Here is a 16,848-nt window from a genome sequence, read left to right on the forward strand (position 1 = left end):
AGCGCTCACTTACGAGCCCGAATTGCAGGAAAAAAAGTTCTTGTGCGTGCGCGGTGTCTAGGTTTTCACCGTGCTTCTGAATCATTTAATTTTTCAGTACTACTTTAAACGCGGAAAAGTTATTATAGAAGCGAGACCAAGCAGGCACAAATATCATGCTTTGTGCTAATCTTTTCAGCCATTAAGTTGGAGTAGAAATGCTATTCCAAATGTAAAGAACAGAAATCCTGATTACAGTAGAAAATTTTTATTTATGTAAATTATAGAAAATTACAAAAAAAGAAAAGAAAGAAAGGGTGTAAAGCTCCAGGACTATCTAAACTGTTGAGCAATTTGAGATTATAACCGAAACTTATAAATCGATATAAAACCACATAAAAAATATAGCTTTACTGCATATAATCACATTGTTCAAATACATTCTTCAACTCTGATCGCGATAAATTACCAAAAAGTAATCCAAAGCCGTCCAAATTTTATCATCTAAACGGTAGTCCAATACATTCTTCAACTCGGAGCACAGATAAATTGAAGTTACTACAAGAAAATACAACAAAAACAAGCGCCGTTACCTGTTTTGGTAAGCAGCAACTCTAGTCCCATCGTAAATGAGAAATTGGGTACAAATTTTTCGCATCAAGTGAGCCCTTTGTTCTATACTTGGTGTTGATTGTTACTAGGAGCAATTTGCTTTGATAGCGAGTGTTTTGGTAATTCCAGGGCATAAATCTCTTCCGAAGTGATCTTCTGACAGTGAAACGGTACAGCTACTTGCATGTAAACAAGCCTGCCAGTGTAGCAAAAAGACGTTACACAATAATACAGATGGCCCAGGAAAAGTAAAATTTATTTCTCAAACATGGGTTTCACAAGTTACATTTAAACATGATCCTTCGGTCAATTGAGTTATGTAATTTATGTTATATACCGCCGATAGGCTCAAGTCATGTAGATTGAGTGCCTGGTAGGCTAGTCTGGAAGATATGCAGAAGTGCTGTAGATTATAGCTGTTCGGAAGAACAGTATCAAGTTTTCCATTGGTATTGTATCCAAAAGCAGAAGCTTCAAATCTGAGCTTCTAATCTCATTTCAACTTTGTACAATAACAAAAAAGCTCCGGGAACAAAAAGCTCCGGGCCTATTGTTTTCCAAACACATAAAGACTATATTTCAAAGTCGAAAAGTTGCTCCAGGAGCTAAGCCAAACAAAACAAGCAATAAAGAGTAATTTAGCAGAAAACAGTAGTGGCAGATAATTAACTTCCTATCTGAAGTTTCTATTCGACAAAATGTTTACCTTTTCGACTACAGAAAGAGAATCGGGATAATGGCAACTTCCTTGTTGGTAGGATCTGCATGCTCCATAAGGGTTTCCGAAGCTCGCGAATGTGATCGAAGATATAACAGTGCCGTCAGTGCAGTTCAAGCTTACTTTGGCCACGGCACTATCAGACTCTGTCTTGCTCTTGTCCCAAGATTCTAAGGCTTTTGAAGGATAGTCCTCCGAGATATAACCACAAACGCCAGTCACGCGTCTTCTCGCAAATGTGATCTTTGTCGGATCCCCGCCTTTCTCTTCAAATATCACAAGTGTATTTCCTGATGGCTGGAACCAAGATCGTGGGACATGATACCTGGCCCAAGAAGAACACTAATGAAACTGTAGAAGAATTTAATCTGTGCATCTTTGCATATATAACTTACAAAAAGCATGTTTTTGTGTGTAGATTGATCAACAGTTACATTTACCAGTATACTGGCATAGAAAGCCCATACTTGCATGCATACCCCATTAAAATTGCAATTTGCACCTAAACTAGCCAATATTTGTAAGGAAAATTTTAAAATAATATATTTTGTTTATTGTTTTAGTGAATGGATGTGATTCTTCGTGAAAGGATGCAATCCTTAGTGAATGGATGCAACTCTTAGTGAATGGATGCAACCCTTAGTGAGTGGATGCAACTCTAATCAAAGGGTATGACTCTTAAAGTGAAAGGATGTGACTTTTAGTGAAAGAATATGATATGAAAAGACACATCTTTATAGTGTGTCTCTTCGTACATATGCCCGTTGGAATCAATGGTTATATTCATTGAACTTGATTCATATAACTATTTGGTAGTTATGATCAAATGAAAAGTCACAATCGAAAGGTCACTTCACGAAACACCCTTTCGTGAATAGTTACTTCATGAAGCACCCGTTCGTGGCCTATATAAGTCCATAGCATTGGTTGCAGAAGGAGACAGACAGAAAACAGTTGAAGAGTTGAAGTCTTCATTCATAATAATTCCATTCTTGTTTTATATTCTATTTCTTTTGACAACTTAATCGAGTGAGTGCTCAAAGGCTCGACTTCGTGTGTGCAAACGCAGTTGAGGTTTACGCTTCATTGTATCCTGGGAGGTTGTTCGTTGACCCGGTGCACACCAAATTGTTAGAACGGTGGGGACGGATTAAGCCTTAAGGAAAGTGGCATTGCTACACGCCTTGAAGCCTTTTTAATCTTTCTATTTCATACCTTTATCACAATCTGTTCCAACAATCTTAAGGCTTAAAACCGAAAATGTCGACTGCTACTCTACGAGAGATGGCAACAAACTTTATGAGACTAGAAAGATTTGATGGCATGGACTTCAGACGCTGGCAGAAGAAATTATTTTTCCTTCTGTCGACTCTCAAAGTTGCTTATGTCCTCACTACTCCAAGACCAGAAGAAAACGATGATGAACCTGTTGCACAAACTCGTACAAGACAAAAATGGGATGAAGATGACAATATATGCCGAGGCAATATTCTAAATGCTATGTCGGATGCGCTTTTCGACGTCTATCAAAATGTGAAAACGGCTAAAGAACTGTGGGAAGGCCTTGAAGAAAAATACAAATCCGAGGATGCCACAAGTAAGAAGTTTCTTGTTAGCAAATTTAATAACTATAAAATGGTTGATAGTAGATCTGTTCTAGATCAATTACATGAAATTCAACATATTCTCAATCAATTTACTCAACATAATATGAATATGGATGAATCTATAATTGTGGCCTCTATAATCGATAAACTTCCTCCATCATGGAAAGACTTTAAGAAAAGTCTTAAACATAGAAAGGAAGAGATTACTCTTAAAGATTTGGCTAACCATCTTCGCATAGAAGAAGAATATCGTTTGCAAGATAGCAAAAAGGAGCAAGATGCTCAGAGTGCCAAAGTGTATGTGACGGAAGATGAGTATAGTAAAACCCGTCAACCCACAAAAGAAAATCGAAAGAGAGCTAAGCATCCGATCAACCACAACATGACAAATAAGAAAAAGAAAGGTGCATGCTTTCATTGTGGTAAACCAGGCCACTACAAGAAAGAATGTCGGTTCCTCAAAAAGGAAAGTGCACCGGATTCCAAAAGAAATTTTGTGGCTATGATATCCGAGGCTAATATACTCGAAGATGACGGAGCTTGGTGGATTGATTCGGGTTCCACAAGGCATGTGTGCAAGGATAAAAGTTTATTCAAAACTTATGATGCATTGGAGGATGGAAACGTTCTCTATATGGGCAATTCTTCAACAGCACAAATCAAAGGAAAGGGCAAGGTGGAACTCGAGTTCACATCAGGAAAAACTCTCACTCTCACCGATGTGTATCATGTACCTGAAGTTAGGAAGAATCTTATTTCAGGAAGTCTTCTTAACAAATTTGGGTTCAAACTTGTATTTGAGGCCGACAAATTTATTTTGTCGAAGGGTGGAATCTTTGTGGGAAAAGGATATTTGTATGAGGGCATGTTCAAACTCAATCTTATTAATAAAATAAATATTTCAGCCTATATTATTGACTCTTCTTCTTTATGGCATAATCGTTTAGGACATGTTAATTATAGAAAATTACAAGATATGGCTAAGTTAGAGTTAATTCCTAATTTTGATAATAAATTAGAAAAATGTAATACTTGCATGCTCACTAAAATTACTAGAAAGTCTTTTCCTAAAATTGATAGATGTTCTAATCTACTTGAGTTGGTACATAGTGATGTTTGTGACTTGCATGCTTCTCCTTCTATTGGTGGAAAGAAATATTTTGTTACATTTATTGATGATTTTTCTAGATATAGTTATGTTTATCTTTTGCATTCTAAAAATGAAGCGCTAGATAAATTTAGAATTTATAAATCTGAAGTTGAGGTGAAATGTGAGAAAATGGTCAAATGCCTAAGAACAGACAGAGGAGGAGAATATTATGATCCTTCATTTTTTGAGTCCATTGGTATTATACATGAAACCTCTGCACCTTATACTCCACAACAAAACGGAGTTGCAGAAAGAAAAAATAGAACATTAATGGAAATGGTCAATGCTATGCTTTCTAACTCTGGGTTAAGTTATGGATTTTGGGGCGAAGCTTTATTAACAGCTTGCCATCTACTAAATAGAATCCCAACAAAAAAGAATGATAAAACTCCTTATGAATTATTCAAGGGAAGAAAGCCCAATTTAAATTATTTAAAAGTTTGGGGTTGTAGAGCTATTGTGAGGGTTCCAGAACCGAAAAGAAAGAAACTGGGTGAAAGAGGAATTGAGTGCATATTTATTGGGTATGCACAACATAGTAAAGCATACAGATTTTACGTGATTGAATCTAATGACTTCATTGAGATCAACACAGTTTTTGAATCTAAAGATGCTATATTTGATGAAAACAGATTTGTATCAATTCCTAGACCCAAAGAACTTATTGTGAGTAAAGAACACTCCAATGAGAAAAATGATGTTGCAATTGAAACCCCAGAACTTAGAAGGAGTAAAAGAGTTAGAATTGCTAAAACATTTGGACCAGATTTTTATACTTTTCTTGTTGAGGGTAGTAGAGAAATGATTACAGAAAGTTTCCAATTTTGTTTAAACATTGACTCAGACCCCACAACATTTGAGGAGGCAATGAAATCTCCTGATGTCGCTTTTTGGAAAGAAGCGATAAATGATGAAATGGACTCAATTATGACAAACCAAACATGGAAATTAGTTGATCTTCCTCCTGGATGTAAACCTATTGGGTGTAAATGGATTTTCAAAAAGAAAATCAATGTAAATGGCACCATAGATAAATTCAAGGCAAGACTTGTTGCCAAAGGGTTTACACAAAAAGAAGGCATTGATTATTTTGATACCTATGCACCTGTTGCCAGATTAGCGACTATTAGAACTTTGATTGCTCTTGCTTCAATGTATAATTTGATTATTCATCAAATGGATGTCAAAACAGCATTCTTAAATGGAGAATTAGATGAAGAAGTTTATATGGAACAGCCCGAGGGCTTTGTTGTTCCTGGACAAGAGCACAAAGTGTGTAAACTTATCAAGTCGTTGTATGGGCTTAAACAAGCACCTAAACAATGGCATCAAAAGTTTGATCAGATTGTTCTTTCCAATGGTTATAAAATTAATCAATCTGATAAATGTGTTTATAGTAAATTTTCAAATGGTAAAGGTGTTATTATATGTCTATATGTTGATGACATGTTAATTTTTGGCACCGATGTTCAGCAAGTAGAAAATACTAAAAATTTTTTATCTTGCAATTTTGATATGAAAGATATGGGGGAGGCTGATATTATTTTGGGAATTAAAATTATTCGTGAAAATAATGGATTATTTTTAACACAGTCTCATTATATCGAAAAGATTCTTAGAAAATTTGGTTATTTTGATTGTACTCCAGTATCAACTCCTTTTGATCCTAATCTAAAACTAGTTCGTAATACTGGTAGATCAATTAATCAGTTAGAATATTCTAAGATTATTGGAAGTTTGATGTATGCCATGTCTTGTACTAGGCCTGATATTGCATTTGCTGTTGGTAAATTAAGTAGATTTACTAGCAATCCAGGTAATGTACATTGGCATGCTATTTACAGAATTTTGAAATATTTGAAAAAGACAATGGACTATGGAATTTTCTATAGTGGATATCCAACAGTATTGGAAGGCTATACAGATGCCAGTTGGATAACAGATCAAGAAGATCATGCATCCACAAGTGGGTGGATATTTATATTAGGTGGAGGTGCGATTTCTTGGGGTTCTAAGAAACAGACATGTATAGCGGACTCTACCATGGCAGCAGAATTTATAGCACTAGCGTCTGCTAGTAAGGAGGCGGAATGGATAAGGAATTTATTATATGAAATTCCAGTTTGGCCAAAACCAATGCCGCCGGTATCGCTACATTGCGATAGTGAAGCTACGCTCTCAAGAGCATATAGTCAAACATACAATGGGAAGTCAAGACATATTGGATTAAGACATAGCTATGTAAAACAACTGATATCAGATGGCATAATTACCATTGATTTTGTAAGATCAAACCAAAATCTTGCGGATCCGTTGACTAAGGGACTTCCAAGAGAATTGATATTCAGGACATCGATGGGGATGGGTCTCAAGCCCATATTACAAAGTCACCAATGATGGAAACTCGACTTAACACTTGAAACATCATCAAGTCTTAAGTTCAATGAGCCAAAGTACATCATATGGAGTGATTGCAAGCACTATAATATAAAATTTCCATCCCAAGTAAAGTGCTTGGTATCCGTATTGAAAAGGGAAGGTTGAACTAATAAAGTTCTTAATAGACCTACAGTAGTATTTACTGAAGTGTTAAATACGGGACACTTCTGGTAGAGTCTACCTATATGAATGTGAAGTGTGGCCGCTTCTAGGAGTTAAGGGCTTGACTCTAACAGCATTCATGAAACAGGATGCGGACACAAGGCCATAAAAGTGTCAGCAATAAAATAGAGCACTCGACTGATTATAAATTTCTATGTGTGAGATATGTCCGGTTAGTCGAAAATAATTGTTGGTTCAAAGCTTGTCTACCATTCAATTATGACTAACTTTGATGTGTTTTCACTAAGTGTAGGTTCAAGTTTTAATACACCTACACCTATGCATACGGTTTTGTCAAGTTGTCAAGAATTTTGATTTTGATTTTTGATTTTGTTTTATTTTGCTTTTTGATGTATTTTTATGTATTTTAAAATTTGGTGGGGAATTGTAAGGAAAATTTTAAAATAATATATTTTGTTTATTGTTTTTAGTGAATGGATGTGATTCTTCGTGAAAGGATGCAATCCTTAGTGAATGGATGCAACTCTTAGTGAATGGATGCAACCCTTAGTGAGTGGATGCAACTCTAATCAAAGGGTATGACTCTTAGAGTGAAAGGATGTGACTTTTAGTGAAAGAATATGATATGAAAAGACACATCTTTATAGTGTGTCTCTTCGTACATATGCCCGTTGGAATCAATGGTTATATTCATTGAACTTGATTCATATAACTATTTGGTAGTTATGATCAAATGAAAAGTCACAATCGAAAGGTCACTTCACGAAACACCCTTTCGTGAATAGTTACTTCATGAAGCACCCGTTCGTGGCCTATATAAGTCCATAGCATTGGTTGCAGAAGGAGACAGACAGAAAACAGTTGAAGAGTTGAAGTCTTCATTCATAATAATTCCATTCTTGTTTTATATTCTATTTCTTTTGACAACTTAATCGAGTGAGTGCTCAAAGGCTCGACTTCGTGTGTGCAAACGCAGTTGAGGTTTACGCTTCATTGTATCCTGGGAGATTGTTCGTTGACCCGGTGCACACCAAATTGTTAGAACGGTGGGGACGGATTAAGCCTTAAGGAAAGTGGCATTGCTACACGCCTTGAAGCCTTTTTATTCTTTCTATTTCATACCTTTATCACAATCTGTTCCAACAATATTGTGTGTACACCCTCCGCTTGAGAGCTTTCACTGTGAAAAGGCGAGTATTTGGGGTGAAATTGTAGTTCCCTTGGCGGAAATATAGGTTATTTTACGCTAGCACTTGCCCATACGAAGAAGGATTTTGACATTAGGAAAAGTTGTTAAAGAAGGACATTTTGTAAATACATGGATATAAATGTAACAAATTAAGTTTGCTAGGAGCACATGCGAAAATTCAGATTTCATCCGTTTATGTGTAAGTAGATGATTTTCGAGGGCTGTATATATAAACATCAAATCATCAATAATACTCGAACTTTATTATTTTTCATCTCCAAAGTTTAGATTTATTACCATCTCTGCGTTGGTCGTCCACATCCTGTCCTGCATTTATCTGGGGAGAATTTTCCCCTGTAATTACAACTGGCAGTACACTGATCATGTAAGGAGCTCTTTCTGGGCCAATATCTTCCTATGGCTTTGCCATTTAGCCAAGCTTGGCCTTTTCCCATATATTGCATGTCGAGCCCAATAGGGTCATTCCCTTTTGGAGTTTCCACATTTACCTTCAAAATTTTAAAAGACTATCATTACCATAGAATCTACTAACAGAGGTGAACAAATCTTTTCACACACACACACACACACACAAAAAGGTAGCCTCTACGTAGTTTTGGATTTAATTGATGGAACTATTGAGCAAACTGCTATTAGAATGAGTACGCTACCTTGTACCAGATCAGAGGTTGATCTTTTGGCGGCTTGGGTGATGGCATCCACTTAATATCATCTCTACTATCTGGGTTGAATATGCGATGATATTCACCTTCTAATCCAATCTGCCAATTTACCTGATTATATTTCTCTAAAGATACGAAAACTTTGGACGTTGTTTTATATGAAAGTAGAAACTAGCATTGCACATAGGCTTGCAAGAAGCCAAATCGTGTGTACAGATTTGAATGCGTCCGTCTTCCTACAAGAAGTTAACTCTTGTAGTGATGGGAGCACTGCTCAATTTGTGAGTCAGTTATACATCTCACTGTATAAGTAAAAAAAGAACTAAAAGAAAAACACTTTGTTTATGTTTCACCATTTGACTCGTAGCCATGCTAAAAATTAATTTATTCATTTATGGTTATTATTTGCTGCCAAGAAGTAGCTCAAGAGCAAGATGATTTGGCTAGCACAATTTTGGAGGCAAAATTCACGAAAAAAACCTGCCCACCCCCTGTAAGTCTCAATGCAAGTATTGAAATCAAGTTAGCCGTCCCCTACCAAGGGATAAGTGCTACAGAAAAGCCTGTGCATACATCGAAATAATATGCTTTTAATTATTCACGACTTTAAGTACAAACTCACAGCTAAAGGTCATTTTGTACCTTATAAATCCACTTATTTGAAGATAAGTCCATGGTTCCATTTTTCAAACCATTGATCTTGACGCTTGTTAATCCTGCTCCTACCCACTCATAAAATGGTCCTGCATTCTTAAAGAACAAGAGAAAACATGAAAAATCTCGGAGAACAATAATGTAGCCATAAGAAAAGATATATTATTTTAATAATGAGCATAGCCAATATAACGTTACGTACCTGGCTTTGGACCAAGGGTTCAAAATCGGGATATTCAATAAAGAAATAATGGAACATAACTAATATATGCTTATGTACATTTTATATCCAAATTAAATTGTTCATCTACTATGCTTGTATTGCACAAAGAACAGTTCTAAAATCTGTATAAGAGGAAGGACAGACAGGACATGGAATTGAGGGAGCGAGAAATGAGTGTTCCTAAAAGCATGATCAACTATTTTGCTATTACTGTGTTTACACTTGTATGTTACAAAAAAGTCGATTTCACTACTGGGCAGCAAGCAAGATGGCAAATTCAGAAAGAGGCCAATCTTGAAAAGAAAGCAAAAATTGTTTGATGATAAAAAGCATTTAAAGACTCCGATTAGATCTCTTTTTGGTTTCCAAGTAGCCATAGATATATTTATAAGCATAGCACAAGTAAAATCAATATTTTAGGAATTATATAATATATAGTGCATCTGAATGTAAATACTTACTTGCAAGCCAACAGTCATGCTCAGGAAAGCTAGTTCATTCTTCCCAGCTCTCAGAGAAATGGGTGTCTCAAGCTTAAAAGTTGAATCGGAGCCATTTCCAGACGCACCGGCTAGAATTATAAATTTCAAGAAAAATAAGCACAACCATGATGATGATAAAGTGGTTGTTTTAGATGTTACAATACTTAAAAGACAAGAACATACAAATATACAAAACAATCATTACAATTTGCGTGTGTGATTTTTTGAGCCAGGTAATCACTTATTTCTTGAAATCTACAGGTACTTCTCGAGAAAATATAAATGATGAATATTATTTCCATAGTGCAGCATATAGAGTTCTCTTTTGTTTGGAGGAAGAGAAGTTCTCCTTTTTAGTAAATAAGTAGGGACATGCTAGATGGCATATAGTGCAACTCTCTGAACATTGGTCTTCAAAACTCTGTTACTGCTCTATAGGTGCAGGACTTCCATTAAAATCTCTAAATAGGGATTTGTTCAATCTATCCAATGGAAACTAATTTAAATGCACGACACCTAAAATCACCCGATGGCATAATAAAAGAGAACATTGCACTACACTATCACATGAATTATGCACAATTACTTCAACTGAAGTTTCAGTAAACATAACCAAAATTCAGACGATGGAACACATCTTGCTTCTTTTCTGGCAATAAAAAACAAAGGATAAAAGAAGAATAAAGTATAAACCTTGAAGTTTCTTATTTAGAAAAGCATGGACAGCATGGCCTTTTGATTCAACTTTGAGAGTTGGATGGCTGCCATCACTCAAGAACTTTTCACTCTCGTCCACAAAAAAACTGCAAATATGTATGATATTTCAAGCTAAATGAGCATCCAGGAGAGCAATTGCAAGATCATGATAAATTTACACTAGAGCAGAATGCTCACAAAAAAAAGTCTCTGGAGTTTGGAATTTACTCTGTAATTTGAGCAAAACAAGGTGGATAGTATGGGAGCAACATTTAGTAGATATTAAAGAAAAACCTTTTATGGTAAGATATGCACTGAGATATATTTTTTCCTCATCTAAATTAATATGTAGATATCCTACTCATGCAATCCACATAAAATTATTTTCTAAATTAATATGTAGACATCCTACTCATGTAGTTGACATAAAATTACCCTATATATGTATATATATGAGTAGGACTTTGTGCTATTAGGAGCACAGAGGCCTCCGTGCTCCTAAGCCGTTTTCGACAATTAACTTTCAAATCGACGATCAGCTTCGTTAGACTTGACCTAGCGTACTTGAAATATCTAGAAAATAAATATCTATAAATAAATACCTCTTCAAACCTCTCCTCAGTTTGAAGCAATCAGCACTTAATTTTGAAATAAGATTATTAGGGTAAACTGCTAATAATGAACAAGTCTGAACATATTGAAAAATTTTCAAGACAGAGGGCAACCTTGTTGTGTACCACAGGTAATCAGTGGAATCCTTTGTGGTATTGATATGATCCACAAATCCATTTTTTGTGAAGTCAGGTTCACCCCAGACCCCTGTTTTCTCCATGAAAATCTGCCAACTGCCTGATATTATCAAATTTTCCGGTATCATATCCACAACTGAAGTTTGGGACCGAACCTATGGAAAATTGCTCCCAAGTTAAGACTCTGACCAAGAAATACTATTATCGTAGCAGTTAATAAAATGTATCGACAGTAGAAAAGATGAAAAGAAGCACAAGTAAAGATACCTTTGCAGTGTTAAATACCACATTCTTGCAATCTGGCAAGATACTAACTGACCAAGCAGGAATGTTATATGATTTGTTCTGAAAAACTACCAATTTATCCTTTTCTTCATCAATGTTAGCAAGGAATGCAACACACCCCCCTGAGGGATCAGTATAAACATCAGCCTGAACAAGCGAAAAACCAAAAAATGTTATAAAACTAACAACCCAACAAAAAAGATGATGCAAAAAAAAATATAATAATGTGTCCGGTTTCTTTAGAATTTGGTTTGGGATTTAAATTGACAGAAGAATAAAAGCTCACCTCTTGATGAGGACCAAGGGAAATAAACGTTGACTCGCCATGAAGCAATGCATGCTCGCATAATTTTATAGCTTGATGAAGCTCTTTCAGATGTCCCCATTTTGGAAGTCTCACCAACCCTGGTAAATGACAAGAAGAATTTTGGCAAGAAAAAAAAAGTTTAATACTTAAATATACATAAGAAAGAGAGGTAAGTACCATATTCATCAATTGGTGCATCATAATCATAGCTTGTAGTGATGAATGGTCCCCCAGTAGTGCGACCAAAGTTTGTACCACCATGATACTAATATACCAGAAAAAAAGGAAAGAGAAGCTTTTAGCATCAACGAATTTTATTGAAGTATTTCTAAGAAATTCCCACCTCAGACTACTGATGGATGTGAAATCACATACCACATAATAATTTTGAACGCTCCCACCTTTCTCGAAAAAACGTGCAACAGCAAATGCAACATCTTCAGGTGGCCGATGCGGATTGCTGTCCCCAAAAGTTTGAAACCTGGTCACCAAATTAATGAACAGAGCATAAGTCGAATAATAGAATATAAAAACTTCATAGGCCGATGACCTGATCATGAAATAAACTCCAAAACCTTATCATAAAGATAGTTTAAGGGCTTTCATTTTATAACTTTATAACCTTTACACCATCTTAAATGCAAGACGATGATCAACTCATATATGGTAGAAAAACTTTTATTATGAAGATACTGTCATGCATAGGAACAACAATAGTTAATTTTCACTTGTCATAAATATTAAATCAAGCAATGTAATGTTCACAAATATATGTCTAAAAAATGCACTTACCATCCAGGCCAATTCTCGGTCCAAATTTTCGGCTTGTTTGGAGAATTTGGGGTAAATTGATCACAGTAAAATGAATTGCAAGTATTGATCTGCAAGTGAAAGTAAACAAAAGAGAAAAATAGAACTAGTGAGATTCATTTTTGAGTTCAACTAACATTATTGTTGTAACATAATTCCATCTAATAGGAAGGCTGAAGATAGCATAAATAGAACTTTGAGTAGTAATCTAAACTGAACTTTGAGTAGTAATCTAAACTCTTCGAGCACAGATATAGCACAGTAAAGCATAGGTTTGTTTGAAATACTGCTTTCAAAGTGAATTATTGAATCATAAATTTTAAGTATATTGGAACACGTCAACAGAAACAAAAAAGAACTTCCTGATAACGTAGCTTGATTTGGTTATGAAGTTTGTCAAAATCTATTAGAGTTTCATCAGTTTTGGTAGAAAAATTGCAGCTTCAACATTTTTCCTCGCATCACCAACTTACAAGAAAGAAAAGATATCAGGAAACTTACAACAGGATCAGGGGCATCATACTGTTGGCACATAATCCAAGGCACTCCTGTATTCTGAGAAAGAGCCATACTAGCAGCCCACATTGCATACGGCTGACCACCACTTCCATAGGCGCTTTCACTATCTCCATATTCATTTTCAATCTGCAATGGGTCAAACAAGCCAGCGATGCAAATGGCTGCAATTCTTGAATTTTGAGATGAATACAATCACAGAGCAGTGAAAGCCTCTTTTATCAATAATCACATCAGTTCTATTACTAAGCAAAGCTAAACATAAAGGTGTCCGTGGACCGGGTTGGGTCTGGATAGTTGATATATTGTACTCTACCCTAAAAAGAAATGGTTAGAAAAAAAAAAAATATACCCTACCCATTTAACTTCGGGTCGGGTCCGGATTTGAATACTTAAGTTACTAATATACCCATCAGGTCTATTTGAGCGGATCTCGGTAGTGACTATCCGTATACTACCCGTTCAAAACCGGATACGGGTCGGGTACGGGTACCTGTATATATATTTTTTATAGACTTTATTAAATTGTTTGGGCAAAATTTGTTTCGGCCATTATATTTACCATTATATTTACTGATTAGAAGTCTAAAATTCAAAATAATTTTATATGTAAACACACAAAAATTAAAAAATTATGATACCATATTACAGATAAAGAGAATATAAGTTGTAGTAATTACTAATATTATATACTAGCATTCAAAAAAAAAGGGGGGAAAAATAAAGATGAATCAGAAAATTTGCTAAATAGAATATTCATTAAAAAAAACTAGATTGTCGACTATGATTGGAGAAGGGATTTGGAAAAAAAAACTCACTTGTACCACACCTGTAAAGGATTAATATCGCTAATGATAACGACGATAGAAATATTGTTTTATAAAAAACTCTTAGGCAGAAATGAAACAAAAAAAATAAAGAGTTAAAAACAAAGAGTAAAAAAATTAGAAAAAAGAAAGTAGTAAAAGAGCGGCTAGGGTTTCAGTGTTTCCCTAGGATGAAACTACTTGAAAATACTTAGAGATCCCTCGTCTATAAGTCCTATTAAAATTTATCCCTTAACTTTAAAAGTTCAAAATTTTTTTATTTACTATCGGATATTTCATCGGGTCCGGATTTAAAAACTATTCCGGACCCTACCCATTTAAAAGTTGGGTTTGGGTCGGGTCCAAATCGGGTATGGGTATAAAATATCCAAACCCATACCCGAAACTTTAATGGGTATTTTTTTTTACCCGTATACTATCTATTTTTTATCGGGTCCGGTTCGGGTCCGGATAGGGTCCGGGTCGGGTATGGTATATCGGATATTTTGGACAACTTTAGCTAAACATAGTTGCATACTATAGAAGCTAAGCACGAGTGAATCAATAGAATGTTTTCCAACAGATTGTCCGAAACATAGAATTTTCAAGAACCAAGATTTCCCAATGACGGTATAGAAGTTAGTGTTCAAAAATCCCAAGTAACTAGAAATCAATTTGAAGTTCAATCAACTCACCAAGTTAGCCATTGATTTGATTACGCTATACTTTTAATATACTGTTCATTGTGAGATATGGGATTTCTAAAAGTGCGTTGAAGAAACATTGGGCTAGCATTATCAAACAGGCGTTAGAATGACGAGGAAAAGAAAAACATGCCTGAGCCAAGATGATATGACCACCCTGTGAAACAAAGAACCTCTCTCGCTTCATCATGTCCACAACATAAGTCGTGAAGCTCTTCATGTGACTCTGTTACCAAGAACGAAAAGTGCCACTCGGATTTGAGATTCATGGCAAAAATCACAAAGCCTAAACCGAGATTTTTTCATAAGACAACACAAAGGTGAAAGCTTTCTCCATTACCATACCTTGAAGGGTTCGTTATTCGTCCGGAACACAGTGCCCGGCACATAGTGCAACCAAACTGGCACTCCCCTACATTACCCAAAAAAGCCCAATTCATCATGAGACGCACTTCTGGAATAGCTTTTCTACTCAGGGAAGCTGTCAAACAACATTCCAGAGAATCCGACTGTGGGAAGCAAAAATAAGCTTCTGATTCTCAAAAGCAAAAGTTTCTGCTTTTGGCTACAGCAGGATGCTATTGCTGTAATATTAGTCCTTTTAGTGTCCCATTGACTAGCATTCTAGAAGAGCTTCTCTGCTGCAAACATTAGGCAGACACAATGCACAAAGTTTCTATTGTGGAATGAGCTGAAACGAGCTTCTACATATCAAAAGTAAAAGCACAAGTTTGAAATTTCTACTCTTGCTACATCAGAAAAGTTGTTGGGTATTGTGGAACTTAAAAATAACGTTCTCTACCAAACTTAAGCTTTTAGGGGGAAAAAGAAAGATTGCTAATTTCGCATGTAAATTTAAGTTTTTTTAAAAAATAAATTCTTCTTCAAATGTTTCAACTTAAATAACACTTTAGCATAAGCTATAGCAAGAGCCAAACAAGATGCTTCTTTCAACAGCTCTACGCCCTACGAAACATTAAACAGGGGATAAAAAAAGGAACCCAAAATTCCACTCCGCGGCAACAAATGGCCCAATGCGGAGGATCATAAACAACCCAGCATCGCGAACAATCCCAGCAAACCTAACCAAATCGAACCGATCCTCGAAATAATACTACACACGAAAAAAAAAAAGAAGATAAATTAATCCACTAACATCAAAAGCTCATTGAAACGTAGGATCAGAAATTGGGGGCACAACCTCGCCGGGCGAGATCTCGTGGCCGTTCCAGAACACGTAGGTCTCGATCGCGTCGGCCCCGCCCTCCTTCGCCGCGGCGACGAGCCCCGGCCACATCTGTAGAGAGAGAAAGTGAGGTTTCGAGAGAGAGAGAGAGAAAGAAAGAGAGAGGGTTGGAGAGAGGGGGAGAGTACGGCGGGGACGCTGCGGGGGTAGTGGATGGAGGCGGAGATGAGGAGCAGGCGGCGGCCATTGACGATGAGGGAGCGGTGGTCGTAGGTGACGTTGGAGGAGTCGGAGAGGGAGAGGAGGAGGAGGAAGGAGAGGAAGAAGAAGAGGAGGAGGAGGAGGCGAGGAGAGGGGCGATTAGGGTTAGGGTTTCTCCTCTTCGCCATTGTTGTGGGCGTGTCTGTCTCACCACAACGCGAGCTATATACACTCTTTAGTAGTAGGAGAGGACGAAGAAGAAGACGCAGCGTAGGCGGAGTAGTAATTGGGATGAGTGAGACAGGACAAAATTGTTGCCTGAACCCGGTGTATCCGTACGCCTCATACACCGTATCCAAATTGTTTTTATAAATAAATAAATATGTTAAAATAAAATCCACATATTTACACGATTTAAAAGGCATATGGAATGAAATTGTGACGCCCGACTTTTCAGGGAATCATCCATCCTAAGACTACTTCTGTCCTAATACACTTAACTCTCTTAATCTTTTGGATCTAGCCACCGTCCAAAATTTTTAAGCCGGATTAAGAGTTTTAGTCTAATTATATCTTATATATAGGACTATTTGGGGTTTCATATTTTTCCGCCCTTAAGCCCTGACGTCCCGTCAGGCTCAGACTCACAAAGTACCAGACGATATGAGACTCATCTTATTAACCTAAACCGACTTTATAATGAGCTGCGCTCCATCCACAATAGTCAAC

At 36.4% G+C, this 16,848-nt stretch overlaps 1 protein-coding gene across 3 annotated transcripts; it reads right to left on the reverse strand.

Annotated features, from left to right (window-relative positions):
• On the reverse strand, window positions 366–16,350 carry LOC109710775 (beta-galactosidase 3). Of its 3 annotated transcripts, XM_020233532.1 has the most exons (19): window positions 16,107–16,349; window positions 15,934–16,029; window positions 15,734–15,846; window positions 15,078–15,144; window positions 14,866–14,958; window positions 13,208–13,351; window positions 12,689–12,777; window positions 12,272–12,377; window positions 12,074–12,161; window positions 11,876–11,994; window positions 11,572–11,736; window positions 11,281–11,459; window positions 10,553–10,662; window positions 9,839–9,948; window positions 9,143–9,250; window positions 8,489–8,599; window positions 8,115–8,326; window positions 1,298–1,634; window positions 366–787 (listed from the first exon to the last, which is right to left on the reverse strand). In XM_020233532.1, the coding sequence occupies exons 1-19, from the start codon at window positions 16,305–16,307 to the stop codon at window positions 677–679; spliced, it is 2,559 nt and encodes an 852-aa protein (XP_020089121.1). In that variant the 5' UTR covers window positions 16,308–16,349; the 3' UTR covers window positions 366–676. The 3 variants fall into 3 exon arrangements, with proteins under 3 accessions (XP_020089121.1, XP_020089127.1, XP_020089136.1); XM_020233538.1 differs by lacking the exon at window positions 8,489–8,599 and having other exon boundaries at window positions 16,107–16,350; XM_020233547.1 differs by lacking the exon at window positions 15,734–15,846 and having other exon boundaries at window positions 16,107–16,304.

This window comes from Ananas comosus, linkage group 1 (assembly GCF_001540865.1).
Source record: "Ananas comosus cultivar F153 linkage group 1, ASM154086v1, whole genome shotgun sequence".
NCBI classification, from domain to species: Eukaryota; Viridiplantae; Streptophyta; class Magnoliopsida; order Poales; family Bromeliaceae; genus Ananas; species Ananas comosus.